The sequence below is a fragment of the Cygnus atratus genome, chromosome 16 (genome assembly GCF_013377495.2).
Source record: "Cygnus atratus isolate AKBS03 ecotype Queensland, Australia chromosome 16, CAtr_DNAZoo_HiC_assembly, whole genome shotgun sequence".
Taxonomy (NCBI): Eukaryota; Metazoa; Chordata; class Aves; order Anseriformes; family Anatidae; genus Cygnus; species Cygnus atratus.
The window spans coordinates 15,172,770-15,193,422 of record NC_066377.1 but is presented as its reverse complement, the minus strand read 5'-3'; the positions used below and the strand labels follow the sequence as shown (position 1 = coordinate 15,193,422).

The following is a 20,653-nucleotide window of genomic DNA, read 5'->3' as shown; positions in this document are numbered from 1 at the left end:
GTCATTGTTTCCCTTTCTAGCCAAAAGCAGCAGGTGGTAGTCAGAGAAGGTTCCTCCGTTTGAACCTTTTGTCACACTGAGTCTGTGTCCACTTCTTATCGTCATCAGTCTCACAGTAAATTTATATTTTGGCAGTCATATTTAGATGTGCATTTTCTTCCTCGGTTTAAGGATCATTCAAAGATGTTAAGACCAAATGGATAACATCACAGTCTAGTCTGACCTTCTGCAAATCCCCAGCAAGGAGTACATCCCAGCAATTCCTGTATCTGTTTAATCTCAAATGTTTTAAAACTGCTGTTGGGTTGTATCTTACCTCCTTCTGGTGCCTGAGCCTTCCAGGAACACATTTCATTTTCTGAAGTGATCCTCAGGAGCTGGGACCAAAAAACACATAGCAAAAGTCACAGGACTTTTGGAGATAGTAGCATTGCTGGCCTTTCTCTCGCTGCTGTATTCTTCTGCCCAGCCTCTACCTGAAAGTATTCCTTAATGGTATAGCTAAGGCAAGTCTGCCACCACACCTGCCCTTCTGGTGCTGGCCTTCCATCTGAATGAGAGGTCATATAGCTTCAGGGTGAGTTGTTTTGGTTTCCCGTTGTAGTGGGGAAACGAAGCCTGCCCCACACCCTGCTTACAGATGTCTGTGTGACCATCAGCTGCACTGGACATGGGGAAGAGCAGAATGATGAGGGAAGCTCTCCTTTCAACAACACTTCATCAAGTCAGCCAATTTGTAATGAGAAATTACACCAAAAATCTCAGTTTTTATTTGTTTCTGCCAATAGTTACTGTATTCTTGTCTGAGATCACAGAAGAAAGTTGAGGACCCTGTTGTTGGACACTGATCATGGGACACTATTACCTGCATAGAGTGCATGAGGAGGTGAGGGTAGATGCAGGTGTCAGAGGATGCAGATGGGTGTTACAGGAAGCTTCTTGATCTGATTTGGCTCTAACTTATGTCAGTGAACACCATAGATTTCCCTTAGGCTGAAATGCGAGGCTTAAGTAGGAAATGTATGTTTTGTCTGTAGTTGAAGAGTTGAAACGTCTTCCCAGGCTTCTCTGTGTCGAACAAGCAGATATGACAGTAGGACATGACACCAAGACTCCATTTTTAGACGCAGACTTCTGTGGAGCAACAGTGAGGAGCCCCACGTTGACCTGATTATGAGCACAGTGGAGAAACATGTTCAAAACATTTGTCTTCAAAGAGCGGTCGTGTGATGGGAGCCGTAATGTGCTTAAGGTCAACATCTGTCCAGAGTGGGGAAAAAAAAAAAAACATAGGAAAACTTAACTGTTTTCGTGCTCAAAAGTTCAAAACAAGCACTGCGTAGAAATGGAAAAGCTTATTGAAAATAAGTTAAGCAAGGCAGCTAAGAACTGAAACACCGCAGCAGCTCTGAGACTTTTTTATGGACATCAGAATGGAGGCAGAGAGCAAATGCCCACTATCTGTTGTGGCAGATATGAGAAGTGGTGCAGGGAAGCCAGCATGACTAAAGAGAATAGCATAGAGGCTATCGAAAACAAAAAAAGCATTTTTCAAAAAGCTTGTGAAAATGAAAAAGGTTATAAACTGTAGCAGATTAAGCTTGAACAGAACAAAGCAGACACAATCAGATGTGGAAGCACGCGAGAGAGTTTGGATAGTGATACTGGCTGCTCAGGCTCCGAAAGGAGGATTCGGACAAGATCTAGCCATATGAGAATAAATAAATTTCGTTTTTTGTGTGCATGAGCTTGCCACAGAGCAACTCCCAGAGGTTATGGTGCTGGAGTGCTCTTTGTAAGTAAGAGTAAGCAGAGAGCCCACCTTAAACCACAGTGCCTGTTGCAGAGACTATAAAACAAATACAGCAAGGTGCCAGGACTGGGCATATCAACACAGGAGTTGTAAATGAGTTTAAGAATGAAATAGTGCAGTTGTTAAGCAAGAGGTTACGCTCTGTTGACACTGCTATGGTGCTTTCATCAGTGCTTCACCTGCAACACAATTTTTAGAGCAGGTACCAAAGAAGATCTGTCAATTCACCAACCAACTCTACCAGGCAGACTGATAAAACTAGCAAAGAGTATAGGGAACGGATCCCAAGGATAAAATATTGGGAAAGGGTCAGCATGGTATTTTTAAGGGGTAATTGTGCTCTTCAGAGCTGTTGGAATCCTTTGAAGGAGTTGGTAACCATATAAATACAAGCAATTTAGTTGCAGCAGCCTACTTGGATTTGCAAAAGTCAAGACCCCTTACCAAAAGGCTATTAAGGGACCTTGGTAGCCATGGGATAAGGAATTAGGTCCTCTCATGGGTAAAATAGTGGTGAACAAACCAAAATCAATTATTTTCATTGCCGTTTGAGGTCACTAGAGGAGTACCTTAGAGGTCTGTGTTGGGACCTGTGCTGCTTAAACCTGTTCTTAAATGATCTAGAAAAAGTGATGAAGGTGTAATGGCAACCTTTATCTGCCTTTGGATAAATGTAAATATGCTGCACGTTGAGTAAAACCATCCTGCAGCAGAACATAGGAGTGGGCTCAGGGCTGATGATAACCCAGAGGTGTATGACCTTAACATTACAAGAGATGAGTGAAAATGTCAGCTCGGGGCTTTCAACAAAACAAATCAATTCGTGTTTATCAGGAACAGAGAACAAAGCAACCTCATTGTGCAACCGTGTAAATCCACAGCATGCCCATATTTGACATACTGCCAGCCCCCCAGATCAGGACAGAACACAACGGGGGGAGAACAGCAGCACAGTCAGACAAAAGCTGCTGCACCAAGACCAGCCAAACAGGGCAGAGCACATCAGCCCAGAGAAGGGACTGATGAAGGGGAACTGCAACCATGAAGGGGAAGCATGACAAGCTGTTAGGTGTTGCTGTTGTGGGAATGGAATCAGCTGTTCCCTGTCCTCCAAACCGAGGACTGGGGAATCTCAGGTGAAGCCAGCAGACAAAAGGTGCGGGAAAGCGGGTATTCCTCACCCCACATCTTGTTCAGCTTTGGCTTTTCTGGACACACGGTGACTGACTGCAAAAGCCACACCTCCAGTTCAGAAAGTCTCTTTTGACCTACAAGTTGTTGGAGGTTGGGAAAATTAAGAGAAATGTTACAAGATGCAAGTTTTTGAGGAAGTGTCACTACATGTTTGCTCTAGTCTATTTTTCCAAAGTACCCACTCTTAAAGTCAGACTCGCAGGGGTAGTTGGACCTTTCGTATGACCAGCCCCAGCTGCCCTACCTAGCTCCATCCCTCCTGATCCTCCTCCCTCATGGCTCATCTCATCCATGCCCTGAGGGCACTGCTAGTTTTTGAAGCAACTGTTCCCAGCTCTGGTTTGGGTTGATCAATAGTAGCTGCCCACACAGAACCTGTTCCTCTGTTCCATCTCACCAACAGCACTCTGCTATCGGCACGCTTGCATCACGGCTTGGTGCCTGTGGCCAGCAAGAGCAGGCTGTGGGGAGCAGGGCTGCCTCTGCTGCTGAGTTCCCATTTACAGCATGTTGCCTGCAGCTGCTGTTTATTTTTTAACCTGCTGTATGAATGAGGGCAGAAGATAAAATCTCTTCAGAGAAACCTCTGATAAAGTTTCCAGTCCCTAAGTGAAAATTAAATTTTATCAAGTATTTCAAAACACAACCATAGATCATCATCATCTCTTGCCTTCACCTTCCTTATTTTGTAGATTGCACATTTGTTAAATCGGGCAGTCTCCTGGCCACATCTTTGCCACCTGCCTTCTCCCATCACTCCTTCCCTGCACTACAGATCACTGTTCAGACAGACCATTGCGGGAGTTTGACAGCTGCAAGGTAGCAGTCCTTGAATCTCCATTCAAGCTACACTGGTGCAGCGTGTCAGAGCTGGCCTTAACAGAGACCAGAAACAAAACATAGCTGTCTGAGAAATGAAGATGACTAGCTTCTGATACTTTCCATCACTGTGTTTCTACTTGAGCAGTGGGCAAACACCAGGAAAGAATATGCAGAGTTTGGGGCAGTCAGTTGTTAGGGTGGGACATCACACTGAGTGGCTGGCAGGGAGGGGTGTGTATGTGTAGGGGAGGGATCTATTGCAACTGGGTTATTCTTCTCTGTGTTTGGAAGAGTAATAACCAAGTAATGAAGTAATAACCTTTTCTGCTTTTCCTGGCCAATTCAAGGTAGCAATTGTATCTTACAAGCGCAACGACTTTTGTTGCTATCTAAAGCGTGATACCTGAGCTCTATATTAAGTATCTGTCTCATGCTGTCCTTTGACTTTTATATGTGGGAGAGCTATTTTGGAGAAAAATCGGTGGCAGGGAAGTCGAATGTTGTGTAATTGTGTAATGTCTGAAAATGTTTTTGTCCTTTGTAATTATAGATCAAGACAAAAGCCATAAAGCTACATGGTAAGGTTTCATAGAAAATAAACTGGAAAAATGGACATAGAAATACATGAGAGGAAGCTAGGAGTAAAACTGAGTCTTATCTGCACAGGTAATCCTGAAAAGGAGATCAGCATGATGTTGCAGTGTGTAGTTAAAAAGTGAATGTAGAGACCCTTATCTTGAATGAAGTGTCTGATACTCACGTGGCAGCATCATCTCACATTTTTTAAAGCAGTACACTCTAAGATTTTTTAAGGATGGGATTTCTCAAATTGCTTCCCATCTTCAGTGGACACTCCCTCTGTCTGAATCATTAATGTCACAAGTAGGGTTCTCTAGGGCTCCATTTTAGGGCTAGTTCTCTTTAATGACTTGTTGGTAGGACTTGAAGGTATACTGAGTAAGTTTGTAGAAGATACTAAATTGGGAGGATCTGTTGACTCTGTCAATGGTAGAGGGGCCTTAAAAAGACATCTTGGCAAATGAGGGGGCTGGGCAATCACCAACCTCATGAAGTTTAACAACAGCCAGTGCCAGATTCTTTACCTGGGAAGGGGCAGCACTGGCTGTACGTACAGACTGGGAGACAAGAGGCTGGAGAGCAGCCCCGCAGAAAGGGATCTGGGGTTTCTTGTTGATGGCAAGTTAAATATGAGCCAGCAGTGTGCCCTGGCAGCCCAAAGGGCCACTGTGTCCTGGGGTGCATGAGGCATGGCATTGCTAGTCGGTCTAGGGAAGGGATTGTCCCACTCTGCTCTGCACTGATGAGGCCTCACCTCGAGCACTGCAGGTTTGGGTGACCCAAGAGACGAAGGTTGTAAAACTATTAGAGAGTGTCCAAAAGAGGGCTACAAAGGTGGTGAAGGGTCTGGAGGGCAAGACGTATGAGGAGCAGCTGAGGCCCCTTAGTTTGTTCAGCCCGGAGAGGAGGCTGAGGGGAGGCTTCATGGCGGCCTGCAGCTCCCTCCCAAGGGGAGCGGAGGGGCAGGCACTGAGCTCTGCTCTCTGGGGACAGTGACAGGACCCGAGGGAATGGCATGGAGCTGGGACAGGGGAGGGTCAGGCTGGGTGTTAGGGAAAGGTTCTGCACTGAGGGGGTGGTCAGGCACTGGGACAGGCTCCCCAGGGCAGTGGTCATGACACTGAGCACGCCAGAGTTCAAGAAACTTTTTGACAAGGCTCTCAGACATAGGGCATGATTTTTGGGTGGTCCTGTGTGGAGCCAGGAGCTGGACTTGATGATCCTTGTGGGTCCCCTCCAACTCAGGATATTCTGTGGTTCTATGATTCTATGAATGTGACTGAAGAATCAGTGAGGTGAGTACCTTCCAGCTTGGACTGGTGCCCAGTGGTGACATGAAAAACCTCTTCTTGATAAACTGTCTCACTTTCCAAAATCTCAGCTTATGCAGTTCACAAAGTCAAAGTAAGTGGGAGAGCAAGGATTGATTCTTAGCTCGAGGAAACACTTTTCTTTCCCTACCAGAGAGCTAAAGAAAGACCCAAGGTCAACTTTTGGAAACACAAAAGTGCAGGCTGTTGCAATATGAAGCACATTGAGGTGCTTGTACTAAAAGACTGAAGAGAGGTGGGTGTTTCTGTTTTGAGTACCTTCTCCAGTCTTCGACATAGTGGAAGCGCATGTGGCCCTAGCAATGACTTAATTCCAGAAAAGTCACTGAACCGATGACTTTTTTTAATATAATCAGCTCTTTTGTTATTTCTATGATTTTCTCACTGTTGGCTCAGTTAGGGTTTTGTGCTTCTGTTTGATAGTTAACCTTTTGCTGCTGTTTGTAAAACCCTCCCCAGTTCTCTGGAGGTGCAGCTGCATGAGACATGAGTCAGTATAACTGGCCTCATGATCAGGGCAGGGTTATTACTTCTGCTAGCCGGTGCCCTCCCATCTGGCTTTGAGCCAGCACCAGCATTTGTCCTGCCTCTCTGTGAGCTTCTTAACTCGCTGACCTGGCAGAAATCTCACAAAGTCAGATTAAAATAATTAAATAAATAAAGGAAATTAATTTAAAAAAAATCAGCTGGATAGTTTGGATAGTTTCCTTCCAGGTCAGTGAGTTAAAGCTGCTTATGGCAGAGTCCTGCTTTTCATGGCAGTCAGCCACGTGGTTAGCTCAGATGAGGAGGGAGCTGCAGCTGGGGGCTGCAAGCTCCTGCTGCTTTGGCACTTGCTGGGCAATTCCATGAGCTTGCTGCACTCTGCTGCTTCAGCTGCTTGCACTACCAATCGCCAGCCTCAGCCTCCTCCAAAAGCAGCCAGTTTTCTTAGAGGACTTATTCATACCTGCTAATTTCCAAAATGCTATGAGGGCCACTGCTGTGGCTGTGCTGGTACCGCCGGAGTACAAAGCAGGACTTTTCCCAGTTGTAGCGGAGCAGCAGGGAGAGGTGAGAAGACAGGCAAGCGGCAGAGAGCCTGGTGGTTTCACAGAGGCTTGGGAGGCAGAAACCAGGCTACACCCTGGCTCTGCTTGAGCACACGTGCTGCAAGGACAGGCAGTGCTGCTGCTGGCTGCGCAGTCCCGGGCCTGCTTTGCACATATGGACTTTTCATCTCCTCCTTATACAGGATGTCTTGGTCTGCAGCCCTGGCCTGAGAACAAGGGGGAGCCGGATGGAGTACTGTCATCCTCGGGCTGTAGAAAGTCTAGAACCTTGCCTACCATTTTCTCTTGCCCACATCTAGTGCAGGCAGGTCACTGCCGCTTTCTAAGTACTCTGGCTTCTCTGCATGTGCAATTCAATATCTGCATGCAGTTAAAACCCAACCGCTTTGTGAGGATGAGGGCAGCCAGAGGTGGTCTGCACCACAGAAATGATTCCAGCATGTCTGCCTTTCAAAGCCCATCAGGGAGAAGGCTTTGGGCTACCTCAGGTGATATGACTCTGGTAGCTTGCTGCTGTTGCCACACTTCTGAGAGAAGGGGAGAGACTTTGGGGCTTCCCAGAAAGAAATACTTCTGGGGAGAGGAAAGTCTTTCTTGGCAAGAACTAAATCAGTCTGACCCACGGACAGCTGTTTGGAGAAAGGAGGGGCAGGATGAATTTCTGATGTGCTGTGAACCAGGTACTCTCCTCTGTCCTATATTCTGTCTAATCACATCCAGGTTATTGGAAGTTACTGTTTAAAAAAAAAATCAGAAGCTTTGTGTAAACTTTGTGTAATACAAAATATTTTAGGGGTTGTAATGTCCTGTCTTGAGGCTGAATTATGAGGCTATTCCCTAAACAGATTATTTTTTTTAATATCAAGAAAATAATGCGTGTTTTTTTCAGTGTCTGTAAGTTAGGGCATTACTCTCCTTTGATTTCTATAGATTAGAGAATGGACTCTGTTGTGGTTTAGCCCGGCTGGCAGCCAAACACCACACAGCCGTTCGCTCACCCTCCCCCCTCCCTCTCCGGGATGGGGGAGAGAAACGGGAAAGTGAAGTCTGTGAGTTGAGATAAAGACAGTTTATTAAGACAGGGAAAAGAATAACAACAACAATAATAATAATAATAATAATAGTATTAATAGTAATAATGTGTACGAAATAAGTGATGCACAATGCAATTGCTCACCACCCGTTGACCGATGCCCAGCCTATCCCCGAGCAGCCGGCCCCCCCCCTCCACCCCGGCTAGCCACCCCTATATATTGTTCAGCATGACGTCAGATGGTATGGAATACCCCTTTGGCCAGTTTGGGTCAGCTGTCCTGGGTCTGTCCCCTCCCAGCTCCTGCTGCATCCCTAGCCTGCTCGCTAGCAGGACAGAGCGAGAAGCTGAAAAGTCCTTGGCTTGGTGTAAGCATTGCTCTACAACAATTAAAACATCAGCATGTTATCAGCGCTCTTCTCATTCTAATCCCAAACATAGCACCCTACCAGCTACTAGGAGGAAAATTAACTCTGTCCTAACTGAAACCAGGACAGACTCGTAGATGATGTTGGGTAACCAGCCTTACTGCTATCTCTACACCTTTTCCAAAGTCTGTAGTTATACTAGATCAGTGTTTGTCTAGATGTGTTCACAACTATTTTAGTTAAACTCAGACAACTTTATGGGCACTTCTGTGTTCATTATCCTGAGTCTGTAGCTTCTGTTTCTGCCCTGGACACATATCAGAGCAGAGGCTTCATGGTCCTCTTTCTCTCCTGTGCAAGGCACTGTGTGAGTTCTCACTCCCTTGGGTGGCAGCACCTCAGGCAGCCAGCAGTTGGGTCTGCAGAGCTTGGGTCTCCTTGTTCTGTGGTGCCTTGCAGTTTCCAAAATGTTCTGGTGTGTGGTCTCCAGGGTCTGGGGCTGCTACCAGCCTCTCTGGCATTGCTGTGCCCCCTCAGCCTGCCCCTTGGCATGATGATCCCAGGGCTGTGGGCTGCAGGCACATCGAACAGAGACTTGTGGGCTGAAGGGGAAGGGATGCCAGCCAGGGAGTGAAGTACGTTCACTGACTGGGGGAGTAGAGCTGCATTTGTGATGCCATGAACAGACAGATGGACAGATGACACTGGGCCTCTGCTACTGTGCAGCAGCATCACCCACTGAAATGGGATCTTGAGCACAGGAAGGCACAGCACCAAACTTTTCATATGTCTGTACAAAAACAACCTGCTTCTGAACAGTGGTTGTGGAGATTTGACAGGATTGCAGGTTGCAGGAGCTATACTGAGCCACCAGCAGTGGACAGGATGGCAATGATAGAATGTGGATGAAGCACTTATTGCTGGCCCTTGGCTGGAGTTACCGGTAGCACAGCCAGCACACATAATGTTGAGGCTCCTTCTTCTCTCTCTGCAGGAACATGACATTGAGACAGCTTTCGGAGTGGTTCATGTCACCATGCGGGGCACACCCAAGGGGAACAGACCTGTCATCCTCACATACCATGACATTGGCCTCAACCGTAAGCCCTTGTACTCCAAGGACCCTGAAAAAGTGCTTGTTTATGTTATCATCAATTGAGTATGGAGAGCAGTGGGACTGGCCTTGAGCTGAGATGGGATAGGTCATTTCAGGATAAAAAGATAAAAGTCTGCTTAAGAGAGAGCATGGAGCATGCCCCTGCCCTCCAACAGCCCCCAAAAGATGGGGCCAGGGTTGAATGAATCCACCTACCACACTACAGGGCTCTAGGTGACTTGTTGCACCGTTTAGTAGAGCTGTTCTCCCTGAATTGCCACCAGGCATCAGTTTTCCTGGATGCTGGGCAGGTGAGCAAGTCCCTTCTTCAAGGCTGCAGAAGTACTCTGATGTTTGTAGTGGGGTCAGCTGCTCTTACCATATCTTCCCACCCCACACATGCTGCTATGTTCACATAGGTGCTTCTCAGTATGTACCATGAATACCTGAGCAGGGCCCTGTTTTCCTGGGCATGCGTGCTGGGGTGATGTTTGCCTGCTTGCCTGCCCGCCAGCCATGGCAGTTAATTTGCTAGATCTCATTGCTGCTTTGCAGTCAGTGGGGCACAGCAGCACTGTCACCCAGCATCCACTGTCCCACAGACTCGGCACGGGGTTGGGTTCACAAAGGTGTATGCCATGATGTGTGGAGGACGGATCATAGTAAAACGTCAGGTAATGTCTCATTTCTTTTTTTCTCTCACAGACAAATCCTGTTTCAATGCATTCTTTAACTTTGAAGATATGCAGGAGATCACTCAGCATTTTGCTGTGTGCCACGTGGATGCGCCAGGCCAACAGGAAGGAGCTCCCCCATTTCCGTCTGGGTAAGAGCTCTGCAGAGACATTTGTAGTTCCAGATGTTGTTGCAGTCTGGTCTGAGGTAGCTACCCAGTTTAACCTGACTAGGACTGCTAGGCTGAGTGTGGTGGAAGACAGTTTTCAGGAGCAGAGGAAGTGGGAAGATGAGGAGGCTTCCTGAGGAATGTGCAGGGAACTCTCAGGTCACTGAGGCCTTGCTAGTGGTACCAGCTCTCTGACTTGAGTGTGAGCCCAGCACATCACAGTCTAGCTGGTGTTCCTTGCTTTGTCTGTCTTCTCCTACAGAAGCCTGACTGCCCTAAAATAGCTCTCTGTTAGTCTTGCTCGGAGGGATGGGATCCATGCTGTTGGCTGGACTTACAGTATCATTGCAGAATAATCATTGCAGAGGGCCAGCCGTGTCCTGGGGTGCATCAAGCACGGCATTGCTAGTCGGTCGAGGGGAAGTGACTGTCCCACTCTACTCTGCACTGGTGCGGCCTCACCTCAAGTACTGTGTGCAGTGCTGGGCACCACAGTACAAAAAGGACGTGAAACTATTGGAGAGTGTCCAGAGAAGAGCAACCAAGATGGTGAAGGGCCTAGAGGGGAAGACGTATGAGGAATGGCTGAGGTCACTTGGCCTGTTCAGCCTGGAGAAGAGGAGGCTGAGGGGAGACGTCATTGCGGCCTACAGCTTCCTCACAAGGGGGAGTGGAGGGGCGGGCACCAATCTCTTCTCTTTAGTCACCAGTGATAGGACCCAAGGGAATGTAGTCAAGCTGCAACACGGGAGGTTCAGGCTGGATATCAGGAAAAGGTTCTTCACCAAGAGGGCGGTCGCCCACTGGAACAGGCTCCCCAGGGACGTAGTCATGACACCAAGCCTGTTGGGAGTTTGGAGCGTTTGGACTATGCTCTTGGTCACATGGTCTGATTTTTTGTGTAGACCTGTGTGGTGCCAGGAGTTGGACTCGATGATCTTTTTGGGTCCATTCCAACTCCGGATATTCTATGATTCTATGATAATCATCTATGTACAGTCCTGTCAGATGCTCCTTGTCTCTCCTACCTTGGGTAGAACTGGGCGACAACCTCAGACGAGCTGTGTTGTTTTTCAGGTACCAGTATCCCAGTATGGATGAACTGGCTGAAATGCTGCCTGCTGTTCTGACACACCTGAAGTAAGTCTCTGAAAGAAAGTCGGGGCGAGCCAGCTGGATTCAGCCATTCCAGCACCTCTCTCTATCTCTGCTTGCAATAATCTGATACGTTCACTGAGTTGTCCCAAGAGTCCTGAGTGTCTCCTAACCTGTGTAACCCTGTCTGGTTCTTAAGCTGGGAACACTGCCACACGAGACAATTTATGACTGCTGCATCATTGTTGGATCATTTTGAAAATTAACCATAAGTGAACAGCTGGATGCGGAGAGGGGAAAGGCTTTGCCTTTAGGGATGCTTCAGCTTAAGTTAGCCTTGCTGATTGTGAAATGCCTGTATTTCAGCCTGAAAAGCTTCATTGGGATTGGACTGGGAGCTGGTGCATATGTCCTCAGCAGGTGTGCAGTAAGTATCTCTTCATTCCTTGCGACTTACATAAGCTGTGGTCTTCTACTAATCAAACAAACCATTTGTGGGGCATGGGCAAAGCAGCAGTAATTACAATAGGCATGCAGGGAGCCATGTGAGAGCTACTTCTTGACCAGATGGTTAAATTGGAGCGGCCAAACCTACACTGAAGCTATGCCAGGCATGGAAAGATTGTAATGCGATGTCTTTGAGTCAGCAGAACCCATCCTGTCTGCTAGAAATGCACAGCCTTGGAATGATTGGATGTTTGTAATTGAAACACTGAAGGTACCAGTGTCTTCACAAAGCTCTGTCTGCATTACTGTATGCTGCTTCCAGAGTTTGTGACACCAAACAATTGATCCAGTGATGTGCTGTGGAGATGTATTATGGACTAGTGCAGATGAGGACTGCGCTTTTTCAGTGGCAGAGAAGAGGATTTTGCACTCCGCCTTTAAAGAAGAGAGCACTAGCTTTATGTTGTTACTTACTTCTACATTTCTCCCTGGTGGAATTTTTATAAGCACGTGAAATCAGTAGACGTGGCCCAGGAATTCACCTGAGTCATTCAGGGATAGCTTTAAAAACAGATGCTGAACTCTTAACATTCTCAGTAAAGTTTTCTTGAAGTTGTTGAGTGCAGAGAGTTGCTGACATGTTAGGCTACTTACTGCTTCCTAAAGCCACATGCAGCTCCCCTTCCTACAAAAAGCTCTGTTTCCTCTTCCCAGCAGTCAGGATTGTGTCAGGGGAGAGCCTGTGTCAGTTTGAGTCACCGGTGTTCACTCTGTTGCTTACTTTTTGTATCTTGTGTAATTATGAGCCTTGATAAAGAAATCACTCAGATAAACCTCTGGCCTCAGCTCAGTGAAGTGTCAGAAAGCCCTTGCCATGCTACCTGGACTGCAGATGGCTTCCTGCTGAGGACAGAGTTGTTTCCTTCTGCTTAACTGATGCTAATCTGTGCAGTGGAGCAGAGAGCACAAGCTTCAGTAAAATTTCAGCCTTTGAGTGAGCCTAAAGCTTGAAGCTATCCACATCTGTTAGATCGCTGCTTTTGTGTTCACAAGCAATTCCCAGAGTATTTTGTAACCATGCTCTGCACACATGCCCCAAAGTAAACTGCATGGTGCTGGGATGCCAGGCTGGAGTGGGGACAGGGCTGCTGGCAGTCTGGGCAGGACAAAGGGGTGCCCTCCAGTGCACCAGGAGCTTCATAGACCCCTATTCAGGCTGCAGATGCTTGGGGGACCTCAGCACAGACTCCGGAGCCACCTGCCACAACATGCTGTTTTGCCACATCTCTGCTGAAGATGCCACATTGGAGCAGGGAGGGTCACTGCTCACAGCCCCATCACACACGGGAGCCAGAGCAGGACCTGCAACCCTGTGGCTGCACCAGGCACATGGGCACCAGAAGGCACTGCTGAGGCCTGCTTAGGCTGCGGGTGCCATATAAGCAGCTGATCCATCAGTGCCAACAAACAAATCCTTCTGGTACAAAAGGCTTGCTTTGGGCTAGGCTCTGAAAAGGTCACTGTCTGCCCCATTTAATCTTCAGTTTGCCTTGCCTTGCTTTTACAAGTAGCTTTCTAGCTGCTACACCTACCAATGTGTGCTTTTGTGGCTTAAATGATCCTTCTGAGTGTGCTTGTGCTCTCTCTCCGCAGCTCAGCCACCCAGACCTGGTGGAGGGACTTGTGCTTATTAATGTTGATCCATGTGCAAAGGGTTGGATTGACTGGGCAGCATCCAAGGTGAGATTTTCCTTCCTTTATATATCTTCTCTCCACAGTGCTTAATAAACAGTGTGTAGAATAAGAAAGAAAAGGACAGAGTACAGGAATTTGTCATTTTATGTCCAAAACTGCACAATCTCATTTCTGTCACTGCTGTGTCCTCAGTCTGGGTGTGGCACGACCTCCACCTTAGGAACAGGAGTGGGTGTGATCATGTGTGAATGAGAAATCCCGATAAACTGCATGGAGATGAGTGGCTGCTAAGCACGCACTTACCTCTCCTCTGATTTAGTACTTGTGCTTGCAGGCTTCATTTGGCTGACGCTGAATGAATCTTTTAATTATTCTGTTATTCTGGCCGCTTACAGTTATCAAGGCTTCACAGTTCTGGAGAGCTGTCTGTTCTACGTGCTTCTTTGAAGCCTTGCACAACCCATCCTATACTTCAGGCGTTTAGTTTCTTATATTCCTTGAAAAGATTTTTTTTGTTGTTGTTATTTTCTTTATTCTGAGGAGCTGCTTTGAAATTTGTAATGAAACAGCATTTTCCAGTTCCTCTCTCTCCTCCTCATTCATTGTCACTCTTCAGTTTTCAGGCTGGACAACCAACATAGTGGATATTGTCTTGGCACATCACTTTGGCCATGTAAGTAACCAGTAGGTGTTAATGTTGCCTCTGCAACCGTATATGGAGCTCTAACTTCTGTATGTACCTGCTCTGAAATAGCCCTGCTCCATCAAGGGTTTCCATAGACTGTACTATCTTCTCTATGCGGCAAGCTCGCACCAGGACTTTGCATGCTAGGGGGAGCAAACACATCCTCACGCATGCACTGACTGTCTCCAGACTCCAGATATGGTAAGAGTGTCCCACACCATTAGTGCTGCAGAACTCCGTCCTTTTTGCTGCCCAAACAAGCGTCTGCAGAAACATGTGGCAGCCAGTTTTGTAGCCAGCAAAGAGGCATTTGATCTGTGGGTGGAGGACAGATCGGCTGCAAGTTGATAGGGGGTTATTGTACGTGTCTAGATGCTAAACTGCTGCATTCTCCTCTTCCCCTTTAGCTTCAGCTGGGGCAAAATAGCCCCTCCTGAAACTTTTGGCTACAACAGTGCCTTCTGCTTGGGATTTGCTGACTCCCAGTCAGCAAGCTTACCAGGAAACTGAAAGAGGTTGTGCCTCATGCACACAGCATATGACCTCGCAGCAAATCAATCCCTGACCTGAAGCCCCCTTGTAACATCACATATCATTACTGAAAGGAGTCACTTAGCTTCCTCCTGCTTAGAGCACATGCTCTTCGCACCCCTTCATTATGTATAGCGCTTCATTGCATTTCCTTCTCTCTCTCTCCCCCTTTGGAATGCAATTTCTTCATAGAACTGTGTGTTGGGATGAGATTTTCCTTTGGTCCCAGTCTTGGCACTTACATATAAAGCTTTGCTTCTTTAACATGAAACATAAGTGGAAAACCTTCCTAAAGCAGAGTGATTTGTACCCATATAAGCATTGCTGAGGCTCAAGAGCCAACTTACAGCATCTCAAGATACCTTTATATTCCAGCAGCAGCACGTGCGCTACCATTCGTAAAATTATGATCACATTACCAAAAATACTGCACCTTCACAGTCATTTCATGGGAACACTTGATATAGCATAGGTATTAATGCAGTCTGGAGTCACTGTCCCTGTAGGTTATTGTTCAGCAGTGAGTGATGAGTGTGGAGGCAGTTCAGTGCTTCAGTATTTTTAAGAATGTAATTTCTTAGACATTATTATTACATGCGAAAAAAATATGTTGTTCTTTGTCTTCCAATTCTTTTACTTTTGTACAGGAGGAACTGCAGGCAAATCTAGATTTGATCCAAACATACAGGCTTCATATCGCACAGGACATTAACCAAGATAACCTTCAGCTGTTCCTCACGTCATACAACAGGTACTGGATGCTTTTGTGCCTTCTAGATTCAGAATTGCTTCCCATACCTATCCTGCTCAGTAGATTTGCTACCATATATATTATCTCTGAAGGCATACAGCAAGATTGCCATGGATCCCATTTTCTGGCAATGACTACTAGGGCTCCTGTTCGTGGCATGACACAGGAGGTGGTTACCTGTTGTCTGGCTGCTGGAGCCAACACACATGGTTGGATTTTGAATGTTCCTACTATAACCAGTTTCCTCTAATGATCTGATGGAGAATTGTTCTGCTTTGTCTTCCAGTCGTAGAGACCTGGAAATTGAGAGACCAGTTCTTGGCGTCAATGAAAACACAGCAAAAACACTCAAGTAAGTTGCTGTTCATCAGCCTGTGTTAGTTAGTTAATACGCAGTCCCTTCAGCAGAAAAGCTGTCACTGCTTCTTAGCAAGAACTAGACCAAGTGCTGGGAAGACTGTTCAGACAGTCCCAGGCTTTGGTGCAGTGCTGTCAGCCAGAGTGGAGCAGAGGTTTCTAAAAGCCCTTTCAGTAAGAACATCTTGAGATTCCCCAGAAGTTACAGTCAGAGGAGTAAGAATTTCCACCCAGAAGCCACTGTACTTTCTGAGCTGTTAGTTTGATTGTTTTTTCATGAAAAATTAGTCAGGTTTTTGTTTGTTGCTGCTGCCTATCTTCCCCTACTCTGCCAGAAAAGTTATCTGCACAATTCTCATAGAGGGATGGGGAGGGTATGACAGCTCCCACCTTGGCAGTGACTCATTAGTCAGAGAGCGAATAGTCTGTGCAGGGTACAGCTGAGAAGGGACAGACATTGGAGAGCAGTGCAGAGCAAGTATAAGTACATTTTCAAGTTCTAAGCAAGGAAGCAAAAGGGGCATATCATCGCCACATGAAGACTGTGAATTGCAGTGCTGAGGCAGAATGCCTGGGCTGGCCTAGACGCTGCTGCACAGGCTCTGCTGTTGTCTCCTTGGAAATTGTATGGACTTCTGCTGCTGCCAGTCCCAGGAGATGTTTTAGCATCTACAGACAAACCCTCTAGATCTTGGCTAACCTAAAGTGGTAGATTTCCTTGCTTGGTCTCCAGGCAAAGCCAATCATGCTGCTCTCTGTCGTGCAGACAGCTGTAAGCCACAGAACACTGCCCACTGAAGGGACTCATAGGGATCTGCAGACCCTTAAATAATTCCTATGGAAGTTTGGGTCTCTTTGCTTTTAGACTTGCTCATAGGCCCTCAGTCTCACAAACCCGAGAGGTACTCCAGTGACTGAGGTCTGTCATTCATGGCCTCTCTAGCATAACTTTTGCCATCTAGTCACCAGACCAAAGTGGGGTGTCTAGCCCAATCCTTTCTTACCTTTATCTGTAAATGAATAATATAAATTCACAGCCACTTGATCAGTGGCCTTCTGTGTATGTTTTACGTATTGAATCTTAACTGTTCTTCTAGAATTACAGTACATATAAAAATGGATATGAAAGCACAGATTTGTTAACAGAGGTTTTAATATCATGTTTTTCAATATGTTCCCAGAATCTTTTGTGTATCTTTCTAAAATACAAACCAAAATACAGTGCTGACCAGTAGCCACCCTCAGAGGCATTAAACTCTGTTGGATGTAGTTATTCTGAAATTCCTGACTTTAAGACATTCATTCCAGGGAGCATGCTCCCTTCTGTTGCCTGGGATGGTGTTCTCTCAGCCCTACACCCATCTTTTAACACATCTGCAACAGTAGTGATAGTTGGTGTGCATAGAGGAGATGGTATGGGTGCATACGCAAGCCATGGAGGAGGTTTTGATGCAAACAAAATGTCATGCTGTGGGAGCACAGAGGGATTTTGCTTAGCATTGTTAACATTTCATGAGGCTGTTGGTGCACAGACCTCAACCTTCTCAGAAATTCCTTAGAGGCAATGGAATAACATTTCTCTTGGGGTTTTTACCAGGTGCCCTGCCTTGCTAGTGGTTGGTGACAACTCACCTGCTGTGGAAGCAGTGGTACGTATACACGAACATATTCCTTGCATGACATGAGCCCCAGAGAACATTTAGAAAACCTGCCTTACCCAGCAGTGTTTCCACCTTGCCACAACTAGCCACAAAAAGTATCTCTTTGTCCAAAGCTCTTTTATAGTCCCCAGATATTGAGAACTGTCAGCCCCTGATGGAAGATCCAAGGCTTGGGACACACAGGGGTCCTGCAGGGCAGCTCTAAGTTGAAGGTGGCAGGATCTGACTAAGAGTCCTTGTGCTCACGTGCCTTGCTTAGCAAGCAATGTAGAGGACCTCTTTCAAGAACTTGGGTCTTTCCCTGAGATCTGCCAGGCTACTCACTGGAGTTTAGTTTTCAATTCATGAATTGCTGTTCTCTTCCTGTTGTACTGAGGCTAACTGAGGTTTAAAAATAAGCAGTGTGACTCCAGCTCTGCTGTGGAGATTAGCACAGAGTTCTGCAAGAGCGCTGCATCACAGGGAAAGTAACACTTGGTAGCATCTCCTTCCTGTTGTTGTCATTGCAGGCACCAATAACCACTTCCCTCCCAGCACAGTTACACATGTGGCATGGCGCAATGCAGAGTGGTTGTGATGCCTTTCAGAAGGTGACTGTGGGAAGGCCAGGGGGTTGTGAACAAAACAAGTTTCCTTAAGAAACCTGGAATAGTGTATCAATCTCCTAAAGCAGTAGCTTGGACCTAGGAGCTGTGCATGGAGAACTGCAAGGCTTTTTTCTGGTCCTGTTGGCTTTTCACCAGTCTGTTCAGTCTGGAACATATGGAAGTCTGAGACTTCTCCAAGTTTTTACTGTACTGGGATAATATTCCTAAGGGTTCTCATTGCCTCCCAGCCACAGCTGGGAGAGGGTCTATAGTCTTCTGGATCTCAGCTTGCCTATCTAGTTGCTCAGGTTTCCAGCTCATGAAAATCTCCTCTTCTGGGGCTGCTTTTCCTATAGGTCCCCACCTATTCTCTGTTTGCAGCAGGACTACAGAGAAGTGGCCATTTCCTCCTTGCCTGACTGGGGATTGTGATTTCCCTCCGTGCTGCATAGCACAGAAGTCTGCTTCCCTCATAGTCTTGCTGTCAGAGCTCAGGGGATGCTCCAGGGTTTCATGGTGGATCAGGTTTTGGGGATGCTTTCCCTTAAATTCATATCCCCATCTCTCAGGCAGTGATGTTCTGTCCCTTGGATGGGAACACCTGCCTTTCCTCATGGCATCTTCCATTCATTGTTCTCTTCCTACATGCTGTCTGTTTTCTTGCTCAGTCCTTCCTGGCTCTGGAGAAGCTCTCATTGCTGAAGAAAGCCATTGCCTCCGCTGAAGCAGCTGCCCCACATTTTTCATCTGATTGTTCAAGATTTCTGTGTGATATCACATACCTCTAACCTCCTTTTATTTTAGGTTGAATGCAATTCACGTCTTGACCCAACCAAAACTACCCTTCTGAAGGTGAGTACCATGCCAGAATCATTCCAGCCTGCACAAAGACATTTTTTTTTTTCTGAGGCCAGCTCCACTTAGGTGTTTGCCTTCCATACATTTAGCTTCAAGAGGTTACTGGACAGTTGCTCAGGGCTGTGTTCTCTCCTGCGTGGAGAAAGACTAAGAGGAAAAGAGCTTGTTGTTAGGGGGTGCCTGATTCCCTGATTTATGTCCAGTTTCTCTGTTATCTTCACCCAGCAAGTGGTAGGGAAGATCTAATGAGAATTAGCAGAGGTGCCCTGCCTCCACCCTGTTCGCTGTCAGCAACATCACTTTTTATAGCTTTCTACAAGTCCACCCCACCCTCACCTATGGCTCCTCAGCGTGTCAGAAAGATACTGTGTAGAAGTGTAAACCACCAGGTGTGGGAAGAGTGGCAGGGGGAGCTGGGCAGATGCAGGTTTGCTTCTGGGCTTCTAGAGTATGGCCTGAGATTGCTTGATGGTGCAGCCTTCAGGATGCTGGGTTTCTTCAGCAACAAGCTTCCAGAAGACACATCACCAGGCCTTGCTTTGGTTTTAGAAACAAAATGATAGAAGTGTGCCTTGTGTCGCAGTGCAGCCTGTGCCCTCAGCCTGGTGGGGTGGGCAGTGCTGTGCCAGTCCTGGGGTTGACCCAGGGTGGGAAGGACAACCCAACCTCCCTTTTGTTTCCTGTTGCAGATGGCTGACTGCGGAGGACTTCCCCAGGTGGTTCAGGTGAGAATTGTGTCACAGCTCTTCCATGGGATTTGGTTTGTACAAAGCCCCTTGCCCTGCTCACATTAATGCTGCACTTTCTGTTTCCACAGCCTGGCAAGCTGACTGAAGCCTTCAAGTACTTTGTGCAGGGAATGGGCTACAGTAAGTGGCAAACACAGTTTTCTGTTTTGGAGCGGGTTTGTTTTGAGGGGAACTCAGCCTTTCTGGTCCATCTGAGCCCATTGGCATCTGTGTCCCCACCCATGAGTTAGTGTGGTTGCCAGGACATCCATCCACGCTGGAAAATCAACTAGGGTGCTGACACGTTAGTAAACCAATGTTATTCCCTGATGTGTGTTTAATCTGCACTACAGCTAGTGCGGTGACCCCTTTTTGGTTGCTGGTGTTGATAAAATGTTGTGAATTCATGTTTGTCCCAGTTAAGAAAAGTGTGCTCCCAAGGACAGTAAATCTTCTGAAATCTTCTGTGCTACCTTCCTGCAAAGGGGAAGGAGTAGCAAGCAGTACAGCCTCGTGGTTGTGGTGGGTACATGAGAGCTCTGCCCTGTGGCTTCCTCCTTGTGCTTCGTGGCGAAGACCACGAAGTGTGTCCTGAGTGTGTCAGGCTGAGACTTCCCATACCCTTGGTGTTCCAGGGACTGAGGACTTCAGGAGAAGAGATTCTTGGTGCACCAGATCAACTCTGTCTCCATGGCAGACACCTTGGCACAGCTCTGCCTTGCTTGCCAGGGGCCAGGACTAGGAGGTCCCTTCTGTGGATGATGAACGTTCAAAAGCTGTAACTATAGGAGGGGTTTGTTGCCATGGCTGAGTAACCCACTAAGCATGGCCACTTTAGCAGCTGTGACATTCCCAATGGTCTCCATGTCACCAGAGCTTCTTTGCCAACTCATGGATGTCAGTACTCAGAGGAAGCTGTCCTTTTCCCTAGAGCTCTGTGTCTGACTTGAACATAGTGGGATGATCGTGTTCTCCAAGGCTAGCCAGAAGACCCTGACGCTTCAGAGGAGGTTGCTGTGTGAGAAAGGCTCCTTTAATCTCACAATCTAAGAGCATTTCCATGTTCAAGTCTCTTGCATGCCTGGTGCTGGAAAAATCAGCAAGTACTGTCATCAGAGCAAGGACT

The 20,653-nt window shown here is 47.0% G+C and overlaps 1 protein-coding gene across 1 annotated transcript in view; it reads left to right on the top strand.

The window, feature by feature from the left end:
- Nucleotides 1-20,653, top strand: part of NDRG3 (NDRG family member 3) — a 61,051-nt gene that overhangs the window by 37,558 nt on the left and 2,840 nt on the right. Inside the window, exons 4-15 of the mRNA XM_035548238.2 lie at nucleotides 9,187-9,292; nucleotides 9,994-10,114; nucleotides 11,210-11,272; nucleotides 11,594-11,654; nucleotides 13,328-13,414; nucleotides 13,986-14,042; nucleotides 15,233-15,336; nucleotides 15,623-15,688; nucleotides 17,291-17,342; nucleotides 18,746-18,793; nucleotides 19,489-19,524; nucleotides 19,617-19,668. Of these exons, the coding sequence (XP_035404131.1) occupies nucleotides 9,187-9,292; nucleotides 9,994-10,114; nucleotides 11,210-11,272; nucleotides 11,594-11,654; nucleotides 13,328-13,414; nucleotides 13,986-14,042; nucleotides 15,233-15,336; nucleotides 15,623-15,688; nucleotides 17,291-17,342; nucleotides 18,746-18,793; nucleotides 19,489-19,524; nucleotides 19,617-19,668 (853 nt within the window). The remainder of the gene's footprint in view (nucleotides 1-9,186; nucleotides 9,293-9,993; nucleotides 10,115-11,209; nucleotides 11,273-11,593; nucleotides 11,655-13,327; nucleotides 13,415-13,985; nucleotides 14,043-15,232; nucleotides 15,337-15,622; nucleotides 15,689-17,290; nucleotides 17,343-18,745; nucleotides 18,794-19,488; nucleotides 19,525-19,616; nucleotides 19,669-20,653) is intronic.